Source organism: Dromaius novaehollandiae, chromosome 6, assembly GCF_036370855.1.
Source record: "Dromaius novaehollandiae isolate bDroNov1 chromosome 6, bDroNov1.hap1, whole genome shotgun sequence".
Taxonomy (NCBI): domain Eukaryota; kingdom Metazoa; phylum Chordata; class Aves; order Casuariiformes; family Dromaiidae; genus Dromaius; species Dromaius novaehollandiae.
The window spans coordinates 29,609,183-29,629,904 of record NC_088103.1 but is presented as its reverse complement, the minus strand read 5'-3'; the positions used below and the strand labels follow the sequence as shown (position 1 = coordinate 29,629,904).

The window sequence follows — 20,722 nt, the reverse complement described above, 5'->3', positions numbered from 1 at the left end:
ATTAAATCATACCAACCTTGCAATCACTTAAAAACTAGACTAGTCACAGTTAGTCAAAAGCTATGGGAATGCAGACCTAACCAGACAGAAACACGTGGAAGATGCTCTTTATTTATTACTCAGTAGTATGCAGGTTGTTTTGTAATCCACATAGTAAAATAAGTATGTATTTTCCAATCCATTAACGGACAGATGCCTATTCCAAAAATGTTTATGAATTTATGTTTAACTACTGAGGATTAGGTGAACCAGTCTTAGTAATACTAAAAACACTTATTAAAAACAAAGTAAATTATTGCTAAAAGTATCTAAAGACCTTAAATCAGGATAAAGCACTAACTTTTCTAGAGAAAAAGAAGTATTTTCTAATTATTGTAAGGCTGTTAGTCCCTTGAACAAATGCTTTGCACAACTCACAACATGTACCATTACTACATCTCACATTAAACATTACAAAACCTCCTCTATAGAATGGAATACATATAAAAGTAATTCTCATTTTGAAATTACTTATTTCATATATTTTACTTACTGTTTGCAAAGCCAACATGAAGTTGAGCACAGATTCTGAGACAATCAGACTGACTAGCATTTGGGGAACGGGATAAAATTGTATTGCCAAGATAAAAATTTTTTAAATCCTTACCTTGAATTTGTCCAGTATACTTGACAAGGATGGTTTATTGAAGGCATTGTTGTAGAAAATTCAACTATGGAGTTATTTCAGAACTGGAATTCAGTAATCTCAATTTGCTAATAAATACCAAAGAGATTTCATTCATTGGGGAAAAGAAAAACATTAAAGTAAAAATCATTTGAAGACAAGAGAAATGGTTAGGAGACATAAGAAGAAAAACAGAAAAAAATATGACGCATACTCCAAATCTCCAGGTATTTTAGCATCAAAGAACTCAATACTACATAAACATTTCAAAAAATGTATTCATTTATCAACACGATCCAGTGATTTTTCAGAAACACATATATGTATATTCTATTAGAAAAATAAGAAAGTATGTAAACAAAATTATTATACTATAATACATGGTTGCAAACAATTTTTAAATGACCTGTTTTCATATCTTTTTTCAGTTACTGATCATTGTGGTTCCCAAGTCTGGAGAACACAGGCTAGTTGATGAAATGGAGAGGGGTTTTAACTGTGTGAAGAACTGTTTGGTTTTGTTTTCTTTTTTTTTATGCTTTTCTATCTTCAAGCAAAATCCTACTTGAATTCTTTTAAATGAATGAAAATTTCTTTCAGCTACTCTTTCTCCATAATTAAGTCAACTGAATGTGATTGATGATTGACAGAAATATTTATGAGAGGGATGATTCCTTTAAGTGTTTAGCAAAATCCAAGGGTTTGTGAACAGCAGTCTCACTGATGTGTTGTTGAAGCCGTTCATTTAGCTCTTCATTTAGAAATGACTCCGTTTGTGAGAATGTATCCTGAAAATTACAGAAGAGTAGCTGTATTAGCAAGCAAGGCATGTATGTGTTTTCAATAAGCATCTCAAATTAGTAGTGCTGTTTCTCTCCCGTGCCCTTCATCATCTGCTAGACCAGATCTATGGAACTGGCAGCCCACAGAGATCAGGCCTGACAGTAAGTTTCATTTGGACAGCAACAAAGTGATGTGTCCAACAGTCCTTCAGAAGCTCTTGGTTTTGGTGAGGATTTTCTGTTTTGTTTTAAACTGTTCTCTGGAAGAATACTTAATACACACAGCCACAGCCCCCAGCCATGAAGGAGCTTGCACATGTCTTCCTGTTCAACACACCTTACAAGAACTAGCTAAGCAGCTCTGATCAAAAGGCTAGTGCAAACATTAATGCTGAGAGTAGGAGGTGTTAAACTGAGTGAGGAAGGACCTGTCCCCTCCTTGAGTGAGCCCCTCAGGCTCAGGGAGCCCTCCACTCTTACCTGGTACTCAGATTTATACCTCCCTGTTAGAGCCTTAGCGTGGACATGGGCAAGTGCTTCATGCAAGCTCACTCAGAAAGAATGAGCCCCTCTCTTCTTTAGTGGTGCACGGGGAAAGCAAATTCCCATTCAAAGTTTCTGTCAATGTGGGCCAGACACAGCCACACCTAGATACTGCCAAAGGTTGTTAAAAGAGCCCAACAGCCAGACAGCAAGCAAGGCCCCACAGTGAATTTCCTAGGTATGTCCATTACAACCACCTAAAGTCACTACTTTTTTCTCATATATTCCTCTTTCTCTGTTTCCAGTATCTTAAAGAGTTTATGCATTTCCTTGTTCAAGCAGTACAGAGTCTCTCTCCCATCTGCTGTTCCCAGCCTCATTCCTGTCAGAACTGCTAATGTGACACCCTGGCAAGACAGACACGTCTAGAAGTTGTTACAAAAGGACAGAATTATTAGGTACAAATATATTTTCAGAAGCTGCTTCACTAAAATGGAAAAAAATCTGTGCTCTCAAGGCCTTAACTGACATTAGTGAGTTATGAATTGGAGGCACTACTGAGGTTAATAGGTTACAATGTTTTCATTAGGAAGAAAGAGAATTAATTATCACTTTTTGAAGGACACAGCACTCATTAGACCTTTAATGGGGGTTGGCATCTGGAACACATCCAATGCTGAAGATGTGAAAACTGTTTACCCATTTCTCCTCTTCATACATTAGCTCTTTGTTCCCTTCCAATTTACACTTTAAAGCTATAAACAGACACTAATGGGGATCAGTGTCCTTTTACACACTGAACCAAAGGCTCTGGGAATTTAGCTGTCTTGCCAACTCCCAACACTGGGAAAAGAGAGCTGACTTTTTATTATTGCTTTATAAAAAAACATTAGTTCATCATCACAGAAAAGGGACAAGAAATCTGCTCTGAGCCAGTGAAGAGTCCAAAAGATAAGAAAAATAACATTCATCTTGCTACATTAACTGGTGCGATGGGAGAGGGAACTATTCATATAGTTTTTTCTTCCTTCTTTTAGAGTCAGTGCTATCTTAGGCCAGTAAAAAAAATACTTAACTGAGAAAGTATGAAATTCAGAAAGCCAAACTAAGTGTGCTCATGCCTGGGCGCTGCATAGTGAGCCAGCAGATGATACAGACTGTATTGGTACACAATAAAATGTTAAAAAAGGACAAGGAGAGACAGTACCTTTCTTCTGGGTGTTACTGATGCAACAGGAGGATTAAAAGTCATTCCTTTCATGCTGTATGTCTCAAAAAGTTCTGTAGCAGGTCTATAATACAAGCACAGTTTTCTCAGGGAAAAAAACACAGTATGAGGTACATTTCCAAAATGAGAATATACCCTTTAATATTACCACCAACCAAAAGCAACCCGCTTTCCCCCAGTTACCCTCAGCCCCCATCAGAGTGATGAATACAACCTGGAAAAGACTGGAAGCCAGCAGCTGGGAAACAAGGCAAGTAAAAGCAAGTAAAATGTATCTGGTTAATACTCAGCAGGAGCACAGAGGAAGAAATGGGAGACAAGAGACCTGTTCTGTCAGCCTGCCAGACTCCAAGCAGTTACTGCTTGCCCTGCACGTATCTCCGCCTTTGAAGAAGTCAAAAATATGTGGATAAGGATTATCTTGTCGATACAATCTACCTGAATTTTCCAAAGGATTCCAAAGTCCCTCACCAAAGCATTTTATGAAAACTAAGCAGCCATGGAAGAAAAGGGAAGACTATGACAAGGGAAAAGAACTGGTTAAAAGACAGGAAACAGTACAGAAATCTAGGGAACATAATGCAATGGCAGGAAGAAACTATGGATTTCCACAGAGTTTGTGCCAGGTATCTGTGCTTTTCAACACGCTCAGAAATGATCTGGCGAAGATGGTGAATGGTAAGTACAAAGTTATTTGCAGTAGTAACAAAAGCAGTCTGCAAAGAACTGCAGACAAACCTTATGAGATTGAGTGACTGGTCAGTAAAATGGCAAATGAATTTCAGTGTGAAACGATGAACATAGAGACATACAATCTCAGCTCACATGAAAAACAATAGGCTCTGAGCTGAGCATTGCCAGTAAGGAACAAGATCTTGATGTTAAAACATACTTTCAGGGGACTGTGACCTCAGTGCTGTGTGGCAGTTAGAAAGGAAGAGAAAACAGAATATAAAGCACTGTTACATCAGTGTTAATTCCACGGATCACCCACATCTCAAATACTGCACTTGAGTCCAAACTCCTCACCTTGACATATTCAAAATGCAAAATGTTCAGGAATGGGCAACAAGGATGGTGACAGGTATGGAACAGCTCCTGCCTGGGATGGATCCTTTCAGCCATGAGAAGTGATGGTAGGTGGAGGGGCAATATGACAGAGGTCTGCAAAGTCATGTGTGGCACAGAAAGGCTGCATTGGAATAGACCGTTCGTTGTCTCTCCCAGTGCAAGAGCCAGGGACCATCAAATGATGCATGCAGGCACCAGGGTCAAGATAAATGTAGTTCTTAACACAATGAGCTGTGCTAAAGCATCCTTGCCAAAGGATGATGTATTTGCAAAAAGTGTACTTTGGTTCAAGGGACACCGAACACTGTTTTGAAGAGAATTCCATGGAAAGTTACTGAACAGAACATGACATCAGGAAATCCCCTGGACTGAAACCAGTCAGAGGCTAGGACACTGCTCAGAGGAAGTGTCTTACATGCTTGCCCTGGTTTTGCTCTTCCCTAGGCATCTGCTTACAGCCACTACTGAAGACAGGATACTGAGTTAGACAGATCCCTGATCTGAATGAGGATGGCTGTTCTTACGTTTTAACATACTCTGGACTTTCCACTGCATCTTGGTTTCCAGTTAACACAGGAGAGCCACAGTTCAGCAGTCTTGATCCATACTCAGATCAGGCCTGCTACTGAGGAAGTCCAGCTATTTTGCTCCCGTGGGAAGAAATCACACTGCACACTGAGATTTTTACCCTTGTCAAAGCCTGGCAATAAGCCTCACAACAAAAAAGAAAGCCAACTTTCTGTACTGGCAGAAGAACAAAGAAAGTGAATTTCAAAGAACGGAATCTGTTAAGTTTATAGATGATTATTTTTAGGAATTCCTTTAATACAGTGTAAACAACTGCTACTTTGCCAGGGCACTGTTCTTAAAATGAAAACTCTTTGGCAGCTCACCTTCGGCTCAAATCAGGTGAGAGAGCTCCTGAGCCTTCAGCTGGCGCTCCAACAATGAGGTGAGCTGCAAATTTCTGCACTATTGGATGATAGTGTCTCTGAAAGAAAGGAAGGAGAAAGGCAGTTGAGTGAGGGGTAAGCAGTGATATATTTTTCCATGGATTCTCCAATTTATTTCCATTCCAGTAGGATGGAAGGTTCTGCTTTTGTTTTAGATAGAGAAGTGGAGTGCACAAAAATCAGTAAGTTTCTAAGGTTAAATGAACAAGAACACCTGGTCATACATCTGTTCACTAGTAGCTGGCATGCTGTGAGCATAACTCTGCAGCTAATCTAACGCCTTCTGCCCAGAAGGCAAGAGAAAGGGTGGAGGAAGTCCTCCCCAAACCCCAGACCCTCGCTGGAATCAGAGTATAAGCTGTTCCTGGAGAAGAGCTGGTCTGCCTGGGAACTTCACAGATAAAAAAGCCTCCAAATGAGTCTGTTAGGCAACCTGCAGTGAGATCCAGGGTGGTAGTATCACAGGGGATGTGTAACATCCTCTTTCGAGCTCCCTCACTTCCCTACACCATCGTGCTGCTTTTCCTCTTTGTTGGAATATGTAGTAGGCTCCCGTGGGTTAGATTTGATGCATAAGCCTGGAGATCTCTGTTCTCTATTTGTGTAAGCACATAAACATTTAGCAGATGTTTACTACTGACCTTCCCAAATCACTCAGCTAGTCACTAACCTGCAGTAAATGAAGCTCCCACAGAGCTGTGTTCTGAGCATTGCAATGCTCTGGTTCATCTAGTTCTGGGAGATAAACTCCACTGCCTTGAGATTCATTGTCTAGCAGGAGGTCCATCTTTGGGAATGTCTGCAACGGAAACAGGGACTGAGTTACTTTTGTTACACATCCAGTTATAAAATGGTTAACTAAAATCCAGGATTCATTCCATTTTATTCAGTCTCAGCAGCATTTAAAGAGATTATATCCTAGTCGTTCCTGTTTAAGATACTTCAAAATACTCTGCATGGAATTTTTTGCCAAATTAATTTTATCACCTTTAACCAGTAAGCTAAAAATTCCAACAAATAGAACTTACGTGCATTAACACCCTGTTTGTTGCCAAGATCCCAATGCTGGAGTTTGGAAGTACATGGAGACCAAGTGTAGAAAGTCGCTTTATGAAAGCAAGAGCTCGTTGCTGGGAAACCTGCTTTCTTCGCTTGGCAAGCATGACATCCAGGCACTGGAGCACAATCCCTATATCATCATTGGTACCACCTCAAAAACAGGTATTTAATACAAAGAGTAAATAACGATTTTGAGGAACATAAAATACTCTGCAGTTGATGGTGACTGCACACTGGAGCTTGAGAAATACTATGAAAGTGTAAGATGTTCAAACACAGCACTAATGTGATACAGGTAAAAACACCCATCCTTTTTTGGTAAAACTAGTCCAGCTTTGAACAGCAAAGGAAGGAAAAAAAAAAAAGTGTATCTTTCCTTCTGAGTTCCCTTCTAAGAAAGTATTTATTCTATCAAAAATGTCTAAAAATTAGAAATAGTGTTTTAACCATAAGTACACCGTTTCATCTTTTACAAATTGTTATATTGTGCACAGATCTACTTTAGCCTACCCAGAACTTCTTCCCTCCTTATTCAATATAAATTTATGAAACCCATTCAAATTATGTGAATTTTAAACTTCTAACTTAAAACTTCTAACTTTAGAACTTCTAAACTTCTAACTTTACACTTTTAAACTTAAGGAGTTCCTTAAAGAAATGACATGATTAGAAACTGTTACCACATCCTGCAGTAATAGTTTTAGTATCTGTACTGCAGTAGTGCAATGTGCATGTTGAGAAAAAAGTAGGTTAAAACAGATAGCTACCCTTTTCAAAACTCAAATATAAAAGGCACCTTAACACAACTGCAGTTTATTAACACTATATTAACGCTAAAGGCAGAATAGACATTATCTAGTTAAACACTGAAAATAAGAATCTGAAGTTACCTGCATGTAGGCTGAACAGAGTCTTATAAAGATGTGTGTAGAACTTCATTGGATCAATATTAAGAACATCACCTATTAACAAAATCCCAAAATACACGTTAAGCCCATTAATTTATCAGACAATATTAAACAAAAATTTGTTTTTAAAGAGCTCTTACCTTGACCGGAGAGTATGTGGAAAGCACTGAGAATGCAATGAAGAGTCTCCCGATAGGTTAAATCCTGAGAATACAAAACTGATAAGCATCCAGAAGAACTTCATTTTAAGAAAACTCTAAGAAAAGTAAGTTCAACTTACCCCCGATGCAATGAGAGAATGAAGAACAATCAACAGGTCATCAAAAAATTCCACATTTATGAGATGGGCAAACCTTGAAGCAGAGGGATTTTTATTTTTAGCTATCAGCATTATCTTTAAACTCAGTTCAAAGTATTTTGACTTGCCAAAGTCCAAATCTTAAAAGCGGAGCTAAATAGAGATGCTGAACATCTCTGTCTTCCCATAGTTACACAATTCAGCCTCCAACTGCTTATCACAGCTTCCTTATAGCACTAGAGACATGCTCAGTTTCTTCATTAAGTTATCAAACTTAAATAATGCAATCGCATCACACCTGCTGGGTTTGCATCACAACAATTCTATCCTGGCAATTTCACATCACATTGAAATGTTTTTAGAAGTAGGGAAATACTTCCACATAGAAATAGAGGAATTTTACCAAATTCAGAGACAGTCTTCTGTCATTGCTTATAAAAGATATAATCAAAAAACCTTTAGCGCTGCATGTCTTCTCTAATACACACAAAAGAACGTGGACTCAATTCTTACTTTGCAAGACCTTCTAGCACGGCTGGCAAAAGCGGAGACTTCTGAGCTTTCTTCAAGATTCTGAAGTACGTTAAAAATACAATATTCAAAGTCTCTGTGTGCTGAAGGAAAGAAAGGAAAAGAAAATACATACGCATGGAAAACAGACATTTCTAGTTCACTTAAACACAAGTAAAAATGTTTTTAGTACTACTGTACTATCACATTAAACTACAGTGATACAGTTTTGAGGGCCAGCATCAGTGACTCCTGGGCAGCGCACCTATTGGTGGGGCAAGAGACAGGAGAGAGGAGCCTCAGGAAAGGGAGCAGCACAGCATCTTCCGCCCCTCCACCATTCAGGGTGCCCTTCCAGGGGGCTGCCAGAGCTGCGCAGCACAGGAGAACAGACAGCAAAAGCCACAGCGCTGGCCCAGCTGCCATACCTCCTTGCAGTCCAAGCCTGCACTCAGGCCTCCGAAATCCAGCCTGGCACTGCCATCTCCACTCTTACAGTGCTGAAGAGCCCAAGCCCTGCCCTCCTGCCCCCGGCTCTGCACCCTCACACTGTCTGAGCTGATCAGCCTCTCTTCCCCTCAGTTCAAGGTAGCCACACTCCTCCCCTGCATAAAGGCCACTTTCAGAAACTGGTAACAGCTATTACATGGTACCATACGTAGCAAGGAACAGGACACCTGGAGGACATATGCCTGTGGATTCAAATACCTTTTTTGTGCAGAGAACAGAAGGAAATAGGCATGGCTATATTGGCTTTTCTGGGTACAATGAGAGGGCTCTGTTTATTAAAATCTCTCTCTCTGGCACAAGTAAAATGTGAGCTGCTACAGTTAACCACAGGTGTGGAATGCTGCTGATTGGGGGTGGAGGGGAGACACTTGGTAACACTTGGTAACAAAAAGACTAGGAACTGCTGCCTTGTAAGAACAGAAAAATAAATTCTAAATTACTTACCAGCTTCAGTTTTTTTTCTTTACTTTCTGAAGCTTCTGCTTCCAAGAGTTCTCGTTCCAGCTTCTCTTCTGCTTTCTTCCACTGAAAACATACAGTTGATTTTAAGACAACAGCCATTCCAGCAAATTAAATGTTTCCAGCCAGCCTGGGTATCCAGGTTCCAAACACATCTAGAAAACAAATCTTCCATCTTGGTGAGCTGCTTCAAGTTTGCAATGCCACAGGATAACCAGCTTCTTAGATATGCCCCTTCCCAGCAGCCAACAAAATCAACCAATTGAAAGCATTATCAACACCAGAAAGACAGCACGAGGATGAGAACAAAATTAGGAAGATCAATTAAATTCCCTGCAGAACCTCATGAATGCTCTGAGTACAGTGCAAACACTAATTACTGATGCTGAGAGCTAACAATGGCAACAAAGGAAGTGCAGTCACTTCTACAACAATTTGCTACCTAAACTCATTAAAATAGAGCATGAGAAAGCACAAGTCATACCTTTCTTTGCATTCTTGAAAGATTTTTTCTTTTCTCTTTGTAAGTCATGAACTTTTTCTTTGGTGCAATGTCTTCAGAGTCTTTTTTTAGTTCTACTTCCTTAATTCTTAAGTGAAGAAATACTTTTAAGACCTACAGTAAAATAAAATAAAGAGAAGGTGATCCACAACAGAGGAATGGAGAGTCTAAGAAATCCTAGATTTCATTCTTATTTCCTTCATGTTCCTTTCCATCGCTATTGCTCATCTCTGCTCCCAGTCCCTTTCCCAGCACTGTCCATTTCTATCCCTTCCTCCATTTCTCTGTCTCACTTCAAGTCTCCCATGTCTCTGTCTGGAGGCGCTCTCCTATTCCCAGTCTCCATCCCCAGCCCCGTACCTCTCCTTTTAACCCTCTGGCTCAGCCTGCTTCTAATCTTCCTGACTGTTCTGTGAGAGTAATGAAATGCTGCGTGTCTGTAGCTAGCCCCTACATTAACTTTCAGATTTTTTATAACCAACCACAGAAAAAAACTGTGAAGTACAACAGAAAGACTCTTACCTCGGGTCTGACATTGTAATTTCTACCCTTCACAAGACCAGAAATGACCTTAACTACACCGAGTGAAGCAAAGCCCAGCTTGTCTTGTTTAAAGAGCTTTTTTACTGCCTCAAAGCACAGTTCGGAAATCTGAAAGGGGAATTGAAACAAATTCTTCTGTAAAGCCAAGTCCATGACAATAGCTAATGACAATATTGACAGTATTTACTAAGTGGACAAAGCCTGTGAAATAGGGAAAAGATATGGCTACATGATTAGGATACTGTGGGATAAAGTTCTGAAATAATTTATTTTCAGGAAGAACAGTAACTCTTTTCCTGTTCAGAAAATCGCTTACCATTTTTGATGTATCATTCATGAGAGGAACAATCAGAACAATAATGTTATTGTGGAAGTTAAAGTGGGGTAAGGTCACAAGCAGCTCACACAGACACTTCACTGCAATCTCTGCTAGACCTTTATACGCTTTTAATGAGATGACATTACTCTTCTTCAGCTTCCTTTGTTTCCAATCTGCACAAAATAACATTTTTAGTTATTATTGTGCAAAATGTAGGAGAGCTTCTACATATTTATATTTTTAGTTTTTGCAGTTTTCTACACACTTGTATGAAGCAGCACTAGTATGAAAGACAGGCTCAGGCAGCAACATTCATTCAGTCACAGGAGGCAAACTGTGATGCTGCAAACAATTTTGCTTTTGCTACAAAAAATGGAAAGTGTTGACTTTACCTTTAACAGTTTGTTCCAGATTTTCCAAGTAAAATTTGTACTGACTCACAAGGCCTTCTTCAAATTCTCTTAGTTTCTGAGTTTCTTTTTTAACCTGTAAACATAACACAAATGAAATTTTATTTGGAGAGCTAAATACTGAAATTAACCAGTATTGAAAAAAAAACCCAACAAAAACCAACAAAAAAGTTTTAAAATGAGTATCATGTATCTGAGAAGTTTTTTCTTCTAATCAGGCATTCCCAGATATGTATTTAAAATAACAGTTATATACATGTTCAGTGCTTAGAGGGCCTTTCAGAATTAGGTCTACTTCATCAAAAGGGACTGAACTGAAATTTGGCACAAGATGTTATTTTAAAGTCATAAAAAGCTTCAAAAAACAAGTTATCCTACATTTGTTCAGCATATTATTGAACTCATACACAGAAATCTGTGCCAGTTAGGTGACAATGCTGCATAATTTGCTTTCTTTACAATTTCCTCAATCTGAAACAAAACACTGTCTTATTCCAAGGTTTATGGGGAAAGTCACCCAGGTTTGGTATACTGCTTTCATATACTACTATTTCCCTTCATTATCACCAGCATATCACCAGCATGTCACCTGCTTATTGAAGGAACTATGTAAGAATCAAAGGCTCAAAACAAAAACCTCTGCCCCCCAAAGTGTCAGAGTTCCAAAATTTCCACAAGTACTTGTCATTCTTTGTTCCAAACTGTAAATTTGTACTAAAAGAATCAGTGTTAGTATTTGGCATAATTTAAAACAATCTGAACTACTAACGATACTCCATAAAGAAACTTGGTATTTCACCTTGGTAGCCTTTTCTGCTTCAGTCAGAGGCCGAATTTTGTAAGAAGGAGCAATATCTTTGAATATCTCCATCAAAGAAACCATGACCAACTTCCGAACAATCACAGCCACATTAGGATCCTGCTCCATCAGCATGGCACGCAATTCCTTCAACTTTTTAATCTGGTTGAGAAAAGAGGCAGTCAAGGTCAGCTGAAGATCACCTTCCAAACCAATTTACAAGCCTAATGTACACTTCAGCAAAAGTTAGCCACAAGAAACATGCCTCATACTATAATAAGAAAGCAAATAACTCCACATTTACTCAGACTCTACTTAGCACTGCATAATGAGTCAAGAAACATGAGATAACCCACCAAAATTAATAAATGTTTTGGGAGCGTTCAAACTACCGTGCCATTACAAACTTACACAGAACTACAGAAAAATAACAGCATATCCCAAAACACTGAGTTTCAGTTACAATCTTGAAATCAGAGCTTAAATAAGGGTCATACCCAGGAACAAAGTATTTTGAACAGCAGGTATTGACATTATTATTCCTAAAATAGTGTGTATTCACAGAGAGACCAATTACTTCTGAACAGAGCAGATACAGTCACCTGGATCTTCACTGTATTCAAAACCACTGTATCAACCTCTGGCAAAAGCAACAGTTTCACTGTTTGGAACCCCTGGGAGAGGGGGGCAAGACTGACCTTTTTTCCTAGTTCCAGTGATATATTTTGCTGCTTTTGCTGTTATTTGGTCACTTTACTTATTGATTTACTACACAATACAGGCACACATAAACGCACATCAAGTAAACACTACCCACATTGTTTTCTGGGTCAGAGAGAATGGCAGATGCTAAAGCAGCGATGTGAATCTTCCTTTCTTGCAGCTTTCTTCTCCTCTGAGCAGCCATTTCCTCAGGAGTGAGAACAGGCAGGGGTTCTTCATTAGAGTCTAGCACAAAATGTAAGGGTTAGAGAGGAGGGTCACTGGGGAAAGCACTTAATAAATACCATATTGCAAACTACGGTTCTAGATACTACATTTCAAAAGGGTACCGTGATAATCCCACACAACAATACCACATGCAGTTCCATAGTAAAAGCAGCTTTAAGGAGAATTACCTTGCTAGAGCTTCTGTTAAGCCAAGGCTTAATTTTCTCTTGCACCTCAAAATCTTATTCTTGCAAGAAGAAATGGACCAAGTCTATTTTGAATGTGAAAATAATCTATTTTGAATCTGAAAATGGTTTTCCCTAAGTACAGTGGTAATACATAAACTCAACATATGATCCCAGCTGTGCCAAGAAACAGCAGTGCCTTGTAATTTGCAGCACATTTTTCACCATCCACTTCCTGTTTTAAATATACAAGTCATTTATTTGCCTTTTCTGAGGATTAATTTGCTTCAAGTATGTCCTTCTTCAACTTCTGACCTATAAGTGGCAGAGTTAGAACTACGACTGTTACTTGAATATAACTCTCACTAGATAGCAAACTGAAAATTGAAGTCTAAATTTCCTAGTGTTCTGATATTTGATGTTAATTAAAAAATGTCAAAGGCAGTATACTCAAAAACCTCCCTAAGTCTGCGTCCTGAACTGCATTTCAAAACTGTCTCAGGATAGCAAATCTAAAACCACACCGTACGTTCCTTAACTAAGACCACGATTTCCCTTCTCACTAGCAAAGATGACACAACTGAGGTAAAGTTGAAGAAAACATCAATTTCGGACAAAAATCAAAGTAATCTTAAAGACAGCGCGATTCTGAAACCAGTTGCGAAAAATCTGTTCCCTGGAATTCTAATAGGTAAGAAAGAAAGAACTGACTCACTGTTTTACTCTGGAAGTAACACAACAATGAACTGAATGTATTCAAAAACACCCTAAACAAAATTCACTTAAATTACAAATTTCCTTAAGGAACAGCAATGTACTCTTCAGTTAGGTCAGTGATTTGGAAAACAGAATAAACAGGATGTTTTATTACCCTCTGCTACTTCCATTTCTTCTGTATCCTCCTCCTCTTCATCCTGTGCAACATTTAGAACTGCAAAGATAGAGTGTCTAGTTGTCAAGCATGTAATAAGTGCTTTGGAATTTTAAAAGAATAAAAAATATACATCCTGGATGACCTTGTTACTATACTGATTCCAGGATCTGTCTCTTACCTGGCTTCTCCACGGTTTGAGGAATAATGCCACCTTTGTCTTTGATGGGGAGCAGATGAATAAGTTCTTTTTCCGGCTCAGTCTGCATGCGTCTTGGCATCTTCTCATATTTGTCAATCACACTTTCATGTTTTCGTTTCTTGATGTGAACGGGTTCACTGAACAATATAAGGCAAACTAAATCAATTAAACATCTGATTAGACATGAAGCATATATGACAGTATAATAGCTGGATTATGTGTTCACAATCAGAAAAACAAATGATGCCTGAGCTTATTACACGGAATATTTCAGTGTGTTGACCATGACAGAACCAGTCACCACTCACTCAATCAGTGTTTATGTGGATCCACACAGGATCTTTGAAATCAGGACAAAAAACTGCTTCCTACCTCCTTTTTAAAGAAAATATAAATGTGATGGCAAAATGGCAAATATGAGCGAAGAAAAATGAGAATTTAGTTAATCTAGCAGGTCATACGAGTAATTTGGTGAATTTTGAAATGATTGCACATGAGCGTAAACATGCAAGCAAAATGCTTACATCGATTTATTTAAATGAATTTATAGAAAAATCTAAATAAAAGGTGTAACCACTTGCAGTACAGGCACATCTCTGAAACATATTATCTGTTTTCCTTATTAATAAACCAAAAACCAGGGATGAAGAATCACGCTGTGGAAGTGAGCCATGTGATCACATGCTCCCCCCTTCCTCTGTCCGATAACAGGAGCATCTTTTTTTGATCTTGTCAGAGGCAGTTTCAGCTAGGCATATTTGAAGAACTCTGGAAGCCCTGGGCTGAGCGACTGCTTGGCTTCAGAAAGGAAAATCACACGTATGTGAATTAACTTCATATCACAGTGAGTCTACCCAGCACACATGACAACAGTTGCCCTGCACAAGCACTGTAAGGCCAGCGCATCAGCTTTGCCGCTCCTGTGCAGATCAAACATTCATATGTGCCCAAATGCTATGCAATGAGCACAGGACCTCTGCGCATCTGTGACTTACCAATTGAGCATGCAAAAAATACACATGCTGTGAAAACACAGGAAATCCTGCGTTATAAAGGACACCTGGAAACCGTAGTGCTAGCTTGTTTTGAGATGGCACTGCTTCCATTAATGTAGCAGCAAGGGACTAAGGGGCCTTTCAAAGTAAGGCAACAGGGAGCAGATCAGATGAATCCAGGTAAGGGTCAGCACCCTTAGAAAAAACATTATTTCAGGCCCAAATATTAAAAATTTTGAAAAAGAGTAAGTAAAATACAGAGAGGCAAAATAGCAACCAAAGATCTCAGCACAGCCTTATTAATTTCCTTAGAAACTAGTCTACATTATTAATAACTATAATCAGCATTAACAAATTAATTTGCCACGGATAGACCAAAAAAAGCTAGAAGATACGCTCTCTCTCTTTTCTTAAAAATAGTGAACAATCGGTTTTGCTCATTTCAATGTTCAGTCTGAAAAAAACTGTTCCATAACCAAGGAAAACTGAAATTTACAGATTAAATTAAAAGCGCCTTATAGAGGCTAAGTATCCAGAGTCTCCTCCCACTCATCAAAAAAGGCAAGTTAGCAATTTTAAATAGTCATCTAACTAGACTACTCTGCAGAAGTAAATTTTTAAAGACTTTTAATCGTACCACTTGTAGCACCATCCTTCGCTGATTTTCATTGTGAACTCTTCCTAATACTTTGTACCAGAAAACTGGAGAGGAATTTTTTGTATGTATGTTTTGGTGTTGTATGTTTTCACAGACATGACCTCCAAAGCATTTTTGCAATTCGCAAAGCAGTATGTAAAATACAGTGGCTGAAAGCCCAGGGAAGGACCTGAATACTCTGTAAGATGAACACTGTATACAGAATAAAGCATTTTTTGGAGTTTGAGGAATGCTACTTCTCTGACAGTTAGGGACCTCGCAGGAGTGAACACTCTACAGAAAGAGTATCCTGAAGGTCAGAGAGGGCAGGTGAATGTACTGACAGACATTAAACCACCCTGACAGACTAAGGAAGGGCTAAACTGGAACTCCAAAGAAACAATTAGATGAAAGTGACCTCCTGATAAATGCACTGTGTTACGTATTAGCCACACAAAACTGAATTACTATAAAAAGTAGACATCACAACAATACTCACTTAGAAGAAAGATCTCTGGTTAAAAAGGATGCTTTTTGAGCCAAATCTTCCATTAATTTCAAGTCATCCTCATCCATCATGTCCAGTGGAAGAGCATCTTCCTCCTCTTCTTCCTCTCGTTTTTCAGCTTTTAGAAGACAACGTACACAGATTAATATTCCGTGCATATATCTAAACTTGAAAACCCATCCTGCCTACATCTGTCAGGTCATTTTAGACCTCACTTCAACCTTGATCTCATCAGTCTTCACAAACACTGGGCCAAAAAATTTTATCCCAGAAAACTGCCTCTTAATTGAAACATACAATGCTGATTATAGCAAACATGTTTTTACCACATCAGTCAGATCTTGTTGCCAGAATTACATTTTGTGTTTTTCATAACTTTGTTTCTTTCTTTTAACAAGAAGAGCAATTATTTGTGCACCCCAAATTAAATTTTTTTGAAACAATTTTACAACATCAAGTAGCAGGACATTAGTAACCCTCATACCTTTGCCTTCCCCTACAAAGAAAAAGTCTGAGAGGTTAATAAATTTGCAGCTCATAACAAGCAAACGCTTACCAACTTGTTTTTTCTTGTATTCCTCCAACGGAACAGGTTTTCTACAGACAGCATCTCTGACAGCCTGCCTTAGCTTCTTTTGTTCTTTTCGATACTTCTTAGCAGCACTCTGTTGCTTATATTGTTTATTCTTGAGTTTGTTGTCGAGTTTTATTTTACTAGTTCTCAATAACTTACGAAAGCTCGGAACTCGTTTTGTGTTTTTTCTCTAGGAAACAAATAGAAAACTACAAGTAACTGACCTGTTCATAGCCCTTATAAAATATCCATTTCACTGTTTCAATTCTCACTAAGCACGTATTTCCATCAGTGCTGAACAACTTGCTTCTTCCAAATGGTATCATCAGCTCTAAGCTTACCCAGCTATGTTATGAGAAGACAGAACATGAATGTTTTACAGAAAACATTCTTTAACAATTCTTTTATTAAGCATCATACTCATCCACTTTTAGACACAGAAAAAATATGGATATTCAAGACACGTCACATAAATAGCCAGGATACGGTTCTTTGGCTTGCGCACTCTGTCTGCTTTCTTCATGGTGGTGTTATTCCCCAGCACGCAGTAAAGTTAGGAACTCTAGCACAAAGCTACAGCCTCAGGCAAACGTCCTGATGCAGCACACTTTACAACACTGAGCTGTGGCGCTCTCCTGCCCCAAACTCTCCACAACAGGTCTGGCACATGCAAGAGCCCAGGCCGCCCTCAGCAAGGCTCAGAACTGCGTGAGAGAGAAGTTGTGAATGGGCTATGGGTGCTCAGGCTCATGGAGCCACACTGGTCAGGGGAAGGGTAAGGGGAAACCCCAGATGCACAGATCAGTACAGACACATTGGACCAAACACTTCAAGGAGTGTTCAGGATCCTGAAAATGGACACAGTTTATGTAATGAGGGGCACGGGAAGGTAGAGACTGCAGAAAAAAACTGGCCATGATTTTAGCGTATTGGTGAGGGAAGACGTGTTTCCTCAGTACGGAGACAAGTTCCTGGACTGGCACAGAGCTCTCAGGTCTGCAATTTTTGCCAGTTCACCCTTAGTTTCCCCTTTTAGATCTGGCTGTTAGCAAAGAGCTGAAGAGACAGAAGCAATCCATGGATTACCCTAGATATCCTCAATCTACTCCAGGCCTGAATGAAGCCACGAGCCATTATTTTTACTGAGATCTCCTTCTTGTGAAAAACTCAGACAAAATGCTCACCTTAAGACCCAGCAATCCCAGACACTGGCAGCCACGGCACTGACTTGTTTTTAAGGTTTTTGTGAAAGCTGATGGTATGAAAACTCCAAAAGGGTCACCTCTTGACTCTAAAAGACCTCTGAAAATACTGCTGGTCAAATCCTCACCCTCTTCATGAGGGCTTTCCAAAGGCGACCCTTGTCTCTACATCATCCATGTAAAACCATAAGCTAGAACTAGCTATAGCAATACCATCTCCCTAAAAGTCCCTTCCAATTCTGCTTTTCCTCTCCAGAAATCCTGCTCTGTTGAAGCTCCTACGCTACACTCCTCGGTATAACGATGTGATCGGCACCTGCTGTATTTTACCACCTGCCCTGCAACACCACGAGCTTTCTTCCGTCTTATAGCCTAAAGCCGCACCACACCTGCTTTGCCCGGCGGGATGCGGAGCCGGCGCAGGACAGCGGACCCTCTGCCGGGGAGCCCGCAGCCCGGCCGCCCCCCGCCAGCGCCGCCCCGCCGCTGCCATGTCCGCCCAGGCCGGGCGCGTCCCGCAGCCACACGCAGAGCCGCAGAGAGCCCGGACACCGCCGCGCCGTCCCACCCAGCCCAACCCCGGCGCGGGCGGCCCCGGAGCGCCCCCCGACCCCCCTCCTCCGCCCCGGCCTCCTACCGGCTTCATGGCGGCGGCGCACAGCGGCCCCGAGCGCGTGCGGCGCCAGACCCGAGCAACGGAAACGCCGCGCGCGGCGCCCGCCCCGCCCTCTCGCGGCACCGCCTGCCGCGCGCGGCGCCCACAGCGGCCCCTGGCGGCGGGAGGGGGAGGGCGGGCGGGCCCGGGCCCTCGCGCTACAGCTTTGAACTGTAACGAACCCCCAACAGAAAAATGCCTGTGGGAGCAGGGACGGTATCCGCCACCGAGCTCAACGCCATGCCACCGTCCCAAATAACGGAGGGAAGGCAGCCACATAACTTAAAACCACAATGTTTAGACATCACCTAATAGTGCCTGAACGCCTCAGGCGGCACACAACTCCTACACCACTCACCACCTTCTATACAAACACACATCAGGTTCCCCCTCCCCCTATGGGTAAGCGACAGCCTTGAAAAGAACCACACCACATTTCTGCTATAAGTTTTATTTACACAGGAATTGTTACTAGTGGTCTTAAAGGAAGGCGTGATCCTTCTATTTACAGTTATATACAGAGATTTATACTTGAAAAGTAAGAAAACTGTACAAGTTAACACAAAAATATAAGACAAATTGAATCCAATTAAAATAGTGAATACGTAAGTTAAGAAAAATTTGACATTTAAAGTTCAAATTGTAATGTTATGAGTAATATATATACGTAGTTTTGAAACCAGATAGCAACGTAAGTTACACCACACTAATTTAAATCTTTACCCCAAGTTATGTAGACTCTGCTTTTAACACCAGACAACTGAAAACCTCCTGCACTTAGAAATATGCAATGATAGTTTTGACTTGATTTCCACAAAGGGACCAGTTACAAAAACCCACATGTAAGGAATTTATGTACATTAAATATTAGCAAAAATGGACCAAGAGAGTGCAAGTGTTCCTCACCTGCAGTGCTATCCATTTTAAATTTCCAACCTCTACAATCCAGAGTTGTACGGTGCATCTTTGAGAATAGGAAATGTTGAAAATATCTGCTGTGACATGTACTGTATGACATTATTTCTCACAGTTAAAAGTTGGTAAAGAGTTAAGCATCACGATACCATACGCTTTTCAGATTTCAGTATTGCACACTAATAAAAGATAGTTAAAAAAAAAAAAAAAAGACCCCATTCCATGTCTGCATTATTCTGAAGTGTTAAAGGTGGATGCTCCTCTAACAAAGCCTGTAGATAGCTTTATCAGTTTCTAGTGTTTACCATTACATACAAGCATATCTCTTATTTGAGAATGGCTTAATGAAGTAAAACTTCTGGTGGCAAAACCCATTCACAGAATACCCACTCCATTTTTAAATAAGCTGCACAACTAATACACCAAAACAAAGGCTTAACACCATTCATTTTGAAAGCTGTACACACTGAGAGTAATAGCCCTGATCTTACCACTTTTTAAATTTCAAAAAAAAAAAAAAAAAAAATTTTTTTGCTCAAACAGGTTAGGGCACAATACTTCCACATTTCCTGAGTTAATTACATTTGCCCAGACTGAAGAATGAAGCTGTAACTTAAAAACAAGTAAATAACACCCCTTCCTAAATCTTACCACCTTGCACATATATGTAACCAAACCACCTTATTTGGTCCTCAATACTTTTACATGGTTAATTTTGGAGGTAATATTTGTACCAAAGGGTTTGCTCTGGATAACAATTTTGGGGCCTTAAGATTTAGCATTTTCCTCACCCCCCAAAAAGTGCCTTTGTGGTGTTTGTAAAAAAGTTATGCCTCAAAAATTGTTTAAAGTACCAACGGAAGTTATTACAAATGTTTATTGCATTGAGCTGATTTTATAAGTATTAAATATGAACTCCCCACTTTTCAGTTTCATAGGTTTTAGTATGCTGTGTGAAACAAATCTTCCCACAAAAAAGCTAATACTGGTAAAAGGCTGAAGATTTCATCAGTTCATTCACTGAGAGCTATACTGGCTGTCATTTCTTACACTTTTTTCCACAGTGGCTTTCCACATAGAAGTGATGCAAAAACTTCTTTTTCATCAAGTGGTCTTCCACATTTTCAAATGACCTCTACATTATGATGATTAGCTTTTCAGTGCTGGGCTATGGTTCTTGTCCCCTTCCTTGTTGTCCTTCATTAGTGAGGCAAACACCTGGAAATGTAAATTTAATGAATATAAGCAGGCTAATCTAATAAAAAAGACCAATATTAACAGTCACAGTACCAGCACAGACTAATCAGTCCTATTCAAAAAAAAAAAAAATTTTCCTCCATCTTAGGAAACACTCCAATGCAGAACTGATCTCAGGAATACGGGGAGACAGAGCAAGGCAGACCAGTCCTAAGTACTCTTTTACTTCCTATTCATTCTTCACATCTCAATTTGCATTAGGAGTTGAGCCAAGAACAATCCTATCTTCTGCCAAACAAGACTATTTCGCCCTTCTATCTTGATAGGGCTTTCATTTGCAACAATTCTAGTCC

The 20,722-nt window shown here is 39.8% G+C and overlaps 2 protein-coding genes across 4 annotated transcripts in view; both read right to left on the bottom strand.

The window, feature by feature from the left end:
- Positions 1 to 924: 924 nt before the first annotated feature.
- On the bottom strand, positions 925 to 18,343 carry NOC3L (NOC3 like DNA replication regulator). The gene is made up of 21 exons (XM_026094182.2): positions 18,240 to 18,343; positions 16,383 to 16,590; positions 15,818 to 15,944; positions 13,666 to 13,823; positions 13,485 to 13,544; positions 12,316 to 12,446; positions 11,499 to 11,660; positions 10,682 to 10,775; positions 10,287 to 10,462; positions 9,950 to 10,078; positions 9,410 to 9,541; positions 8,911 to 8,991; positions 7,960 to 8,060; positions 7,429 to 7,501; positions 7,289 to 7,352; positions 7,131 to 7,202; positions 6,210 to 6,391; positions 5,852 to 5,980; positions 5,122 to 5,219; positions 3,137 to 3,221; positions 925 to 1,452 (listed from the first exon to the last, which is right to left on the bottom strand). The coding sequence occupies exons 1-21, from the start codon at positions 18,246 to 18,248 to the stop codon at positions 1,321 to 1,323; spliced, it is 2,403 nt and encodes an 800-aa protein (XP_025949967.2). The 5' UTR covers positions 18,249 to 18,343; the 3' UTR covers positions 925 to 1,320.
- A 349-nt stretch (positions 18,344 to 18,692) lies between these two features.
- TBC1D12 (TBC1 domain family member 12) overlaps positions 18,693 to 20,722 on the bottom strand; it is a 51,289-nt gene continuing 49,259 nt past the window's right edge. For all 3 annotated transcript variants that reach the window (XM_064514036.1, XM_064514037.1, XM_026094136.2), the window contains one exon: positions 18,693 to 20,390. In XM_064514036.1, the coding sequence (XP_064370106.1) occupies positions 20,322 to 20,390 (69 nt within the window). In that variant the 3' untranslated portion in view covers positions 18,693 to 20,321. The remainder of the gene's footprint in view (positions 20,391 to 20,722) is intronic.

Bases quoted from the DNA above. Each gene is read 5' to 3' on its own strand.
- NOC3L (XM_026094182.2), bottom strand. The intron at 13,824-15,817 runs GTGAGTATTGTT...TATATTGTTCAG, and splicing joins ACCAGAGATCTTTCTTCTAA to TGAACCCGTTCACATCAAGA. The intron at 10,079-10,286 runs GTAAGCGATTTT...TTCCCCTTTCAG, and splicing joins TGAATGATACATCAAAAATG to ATTTCCGAACTGTGCTTTGA.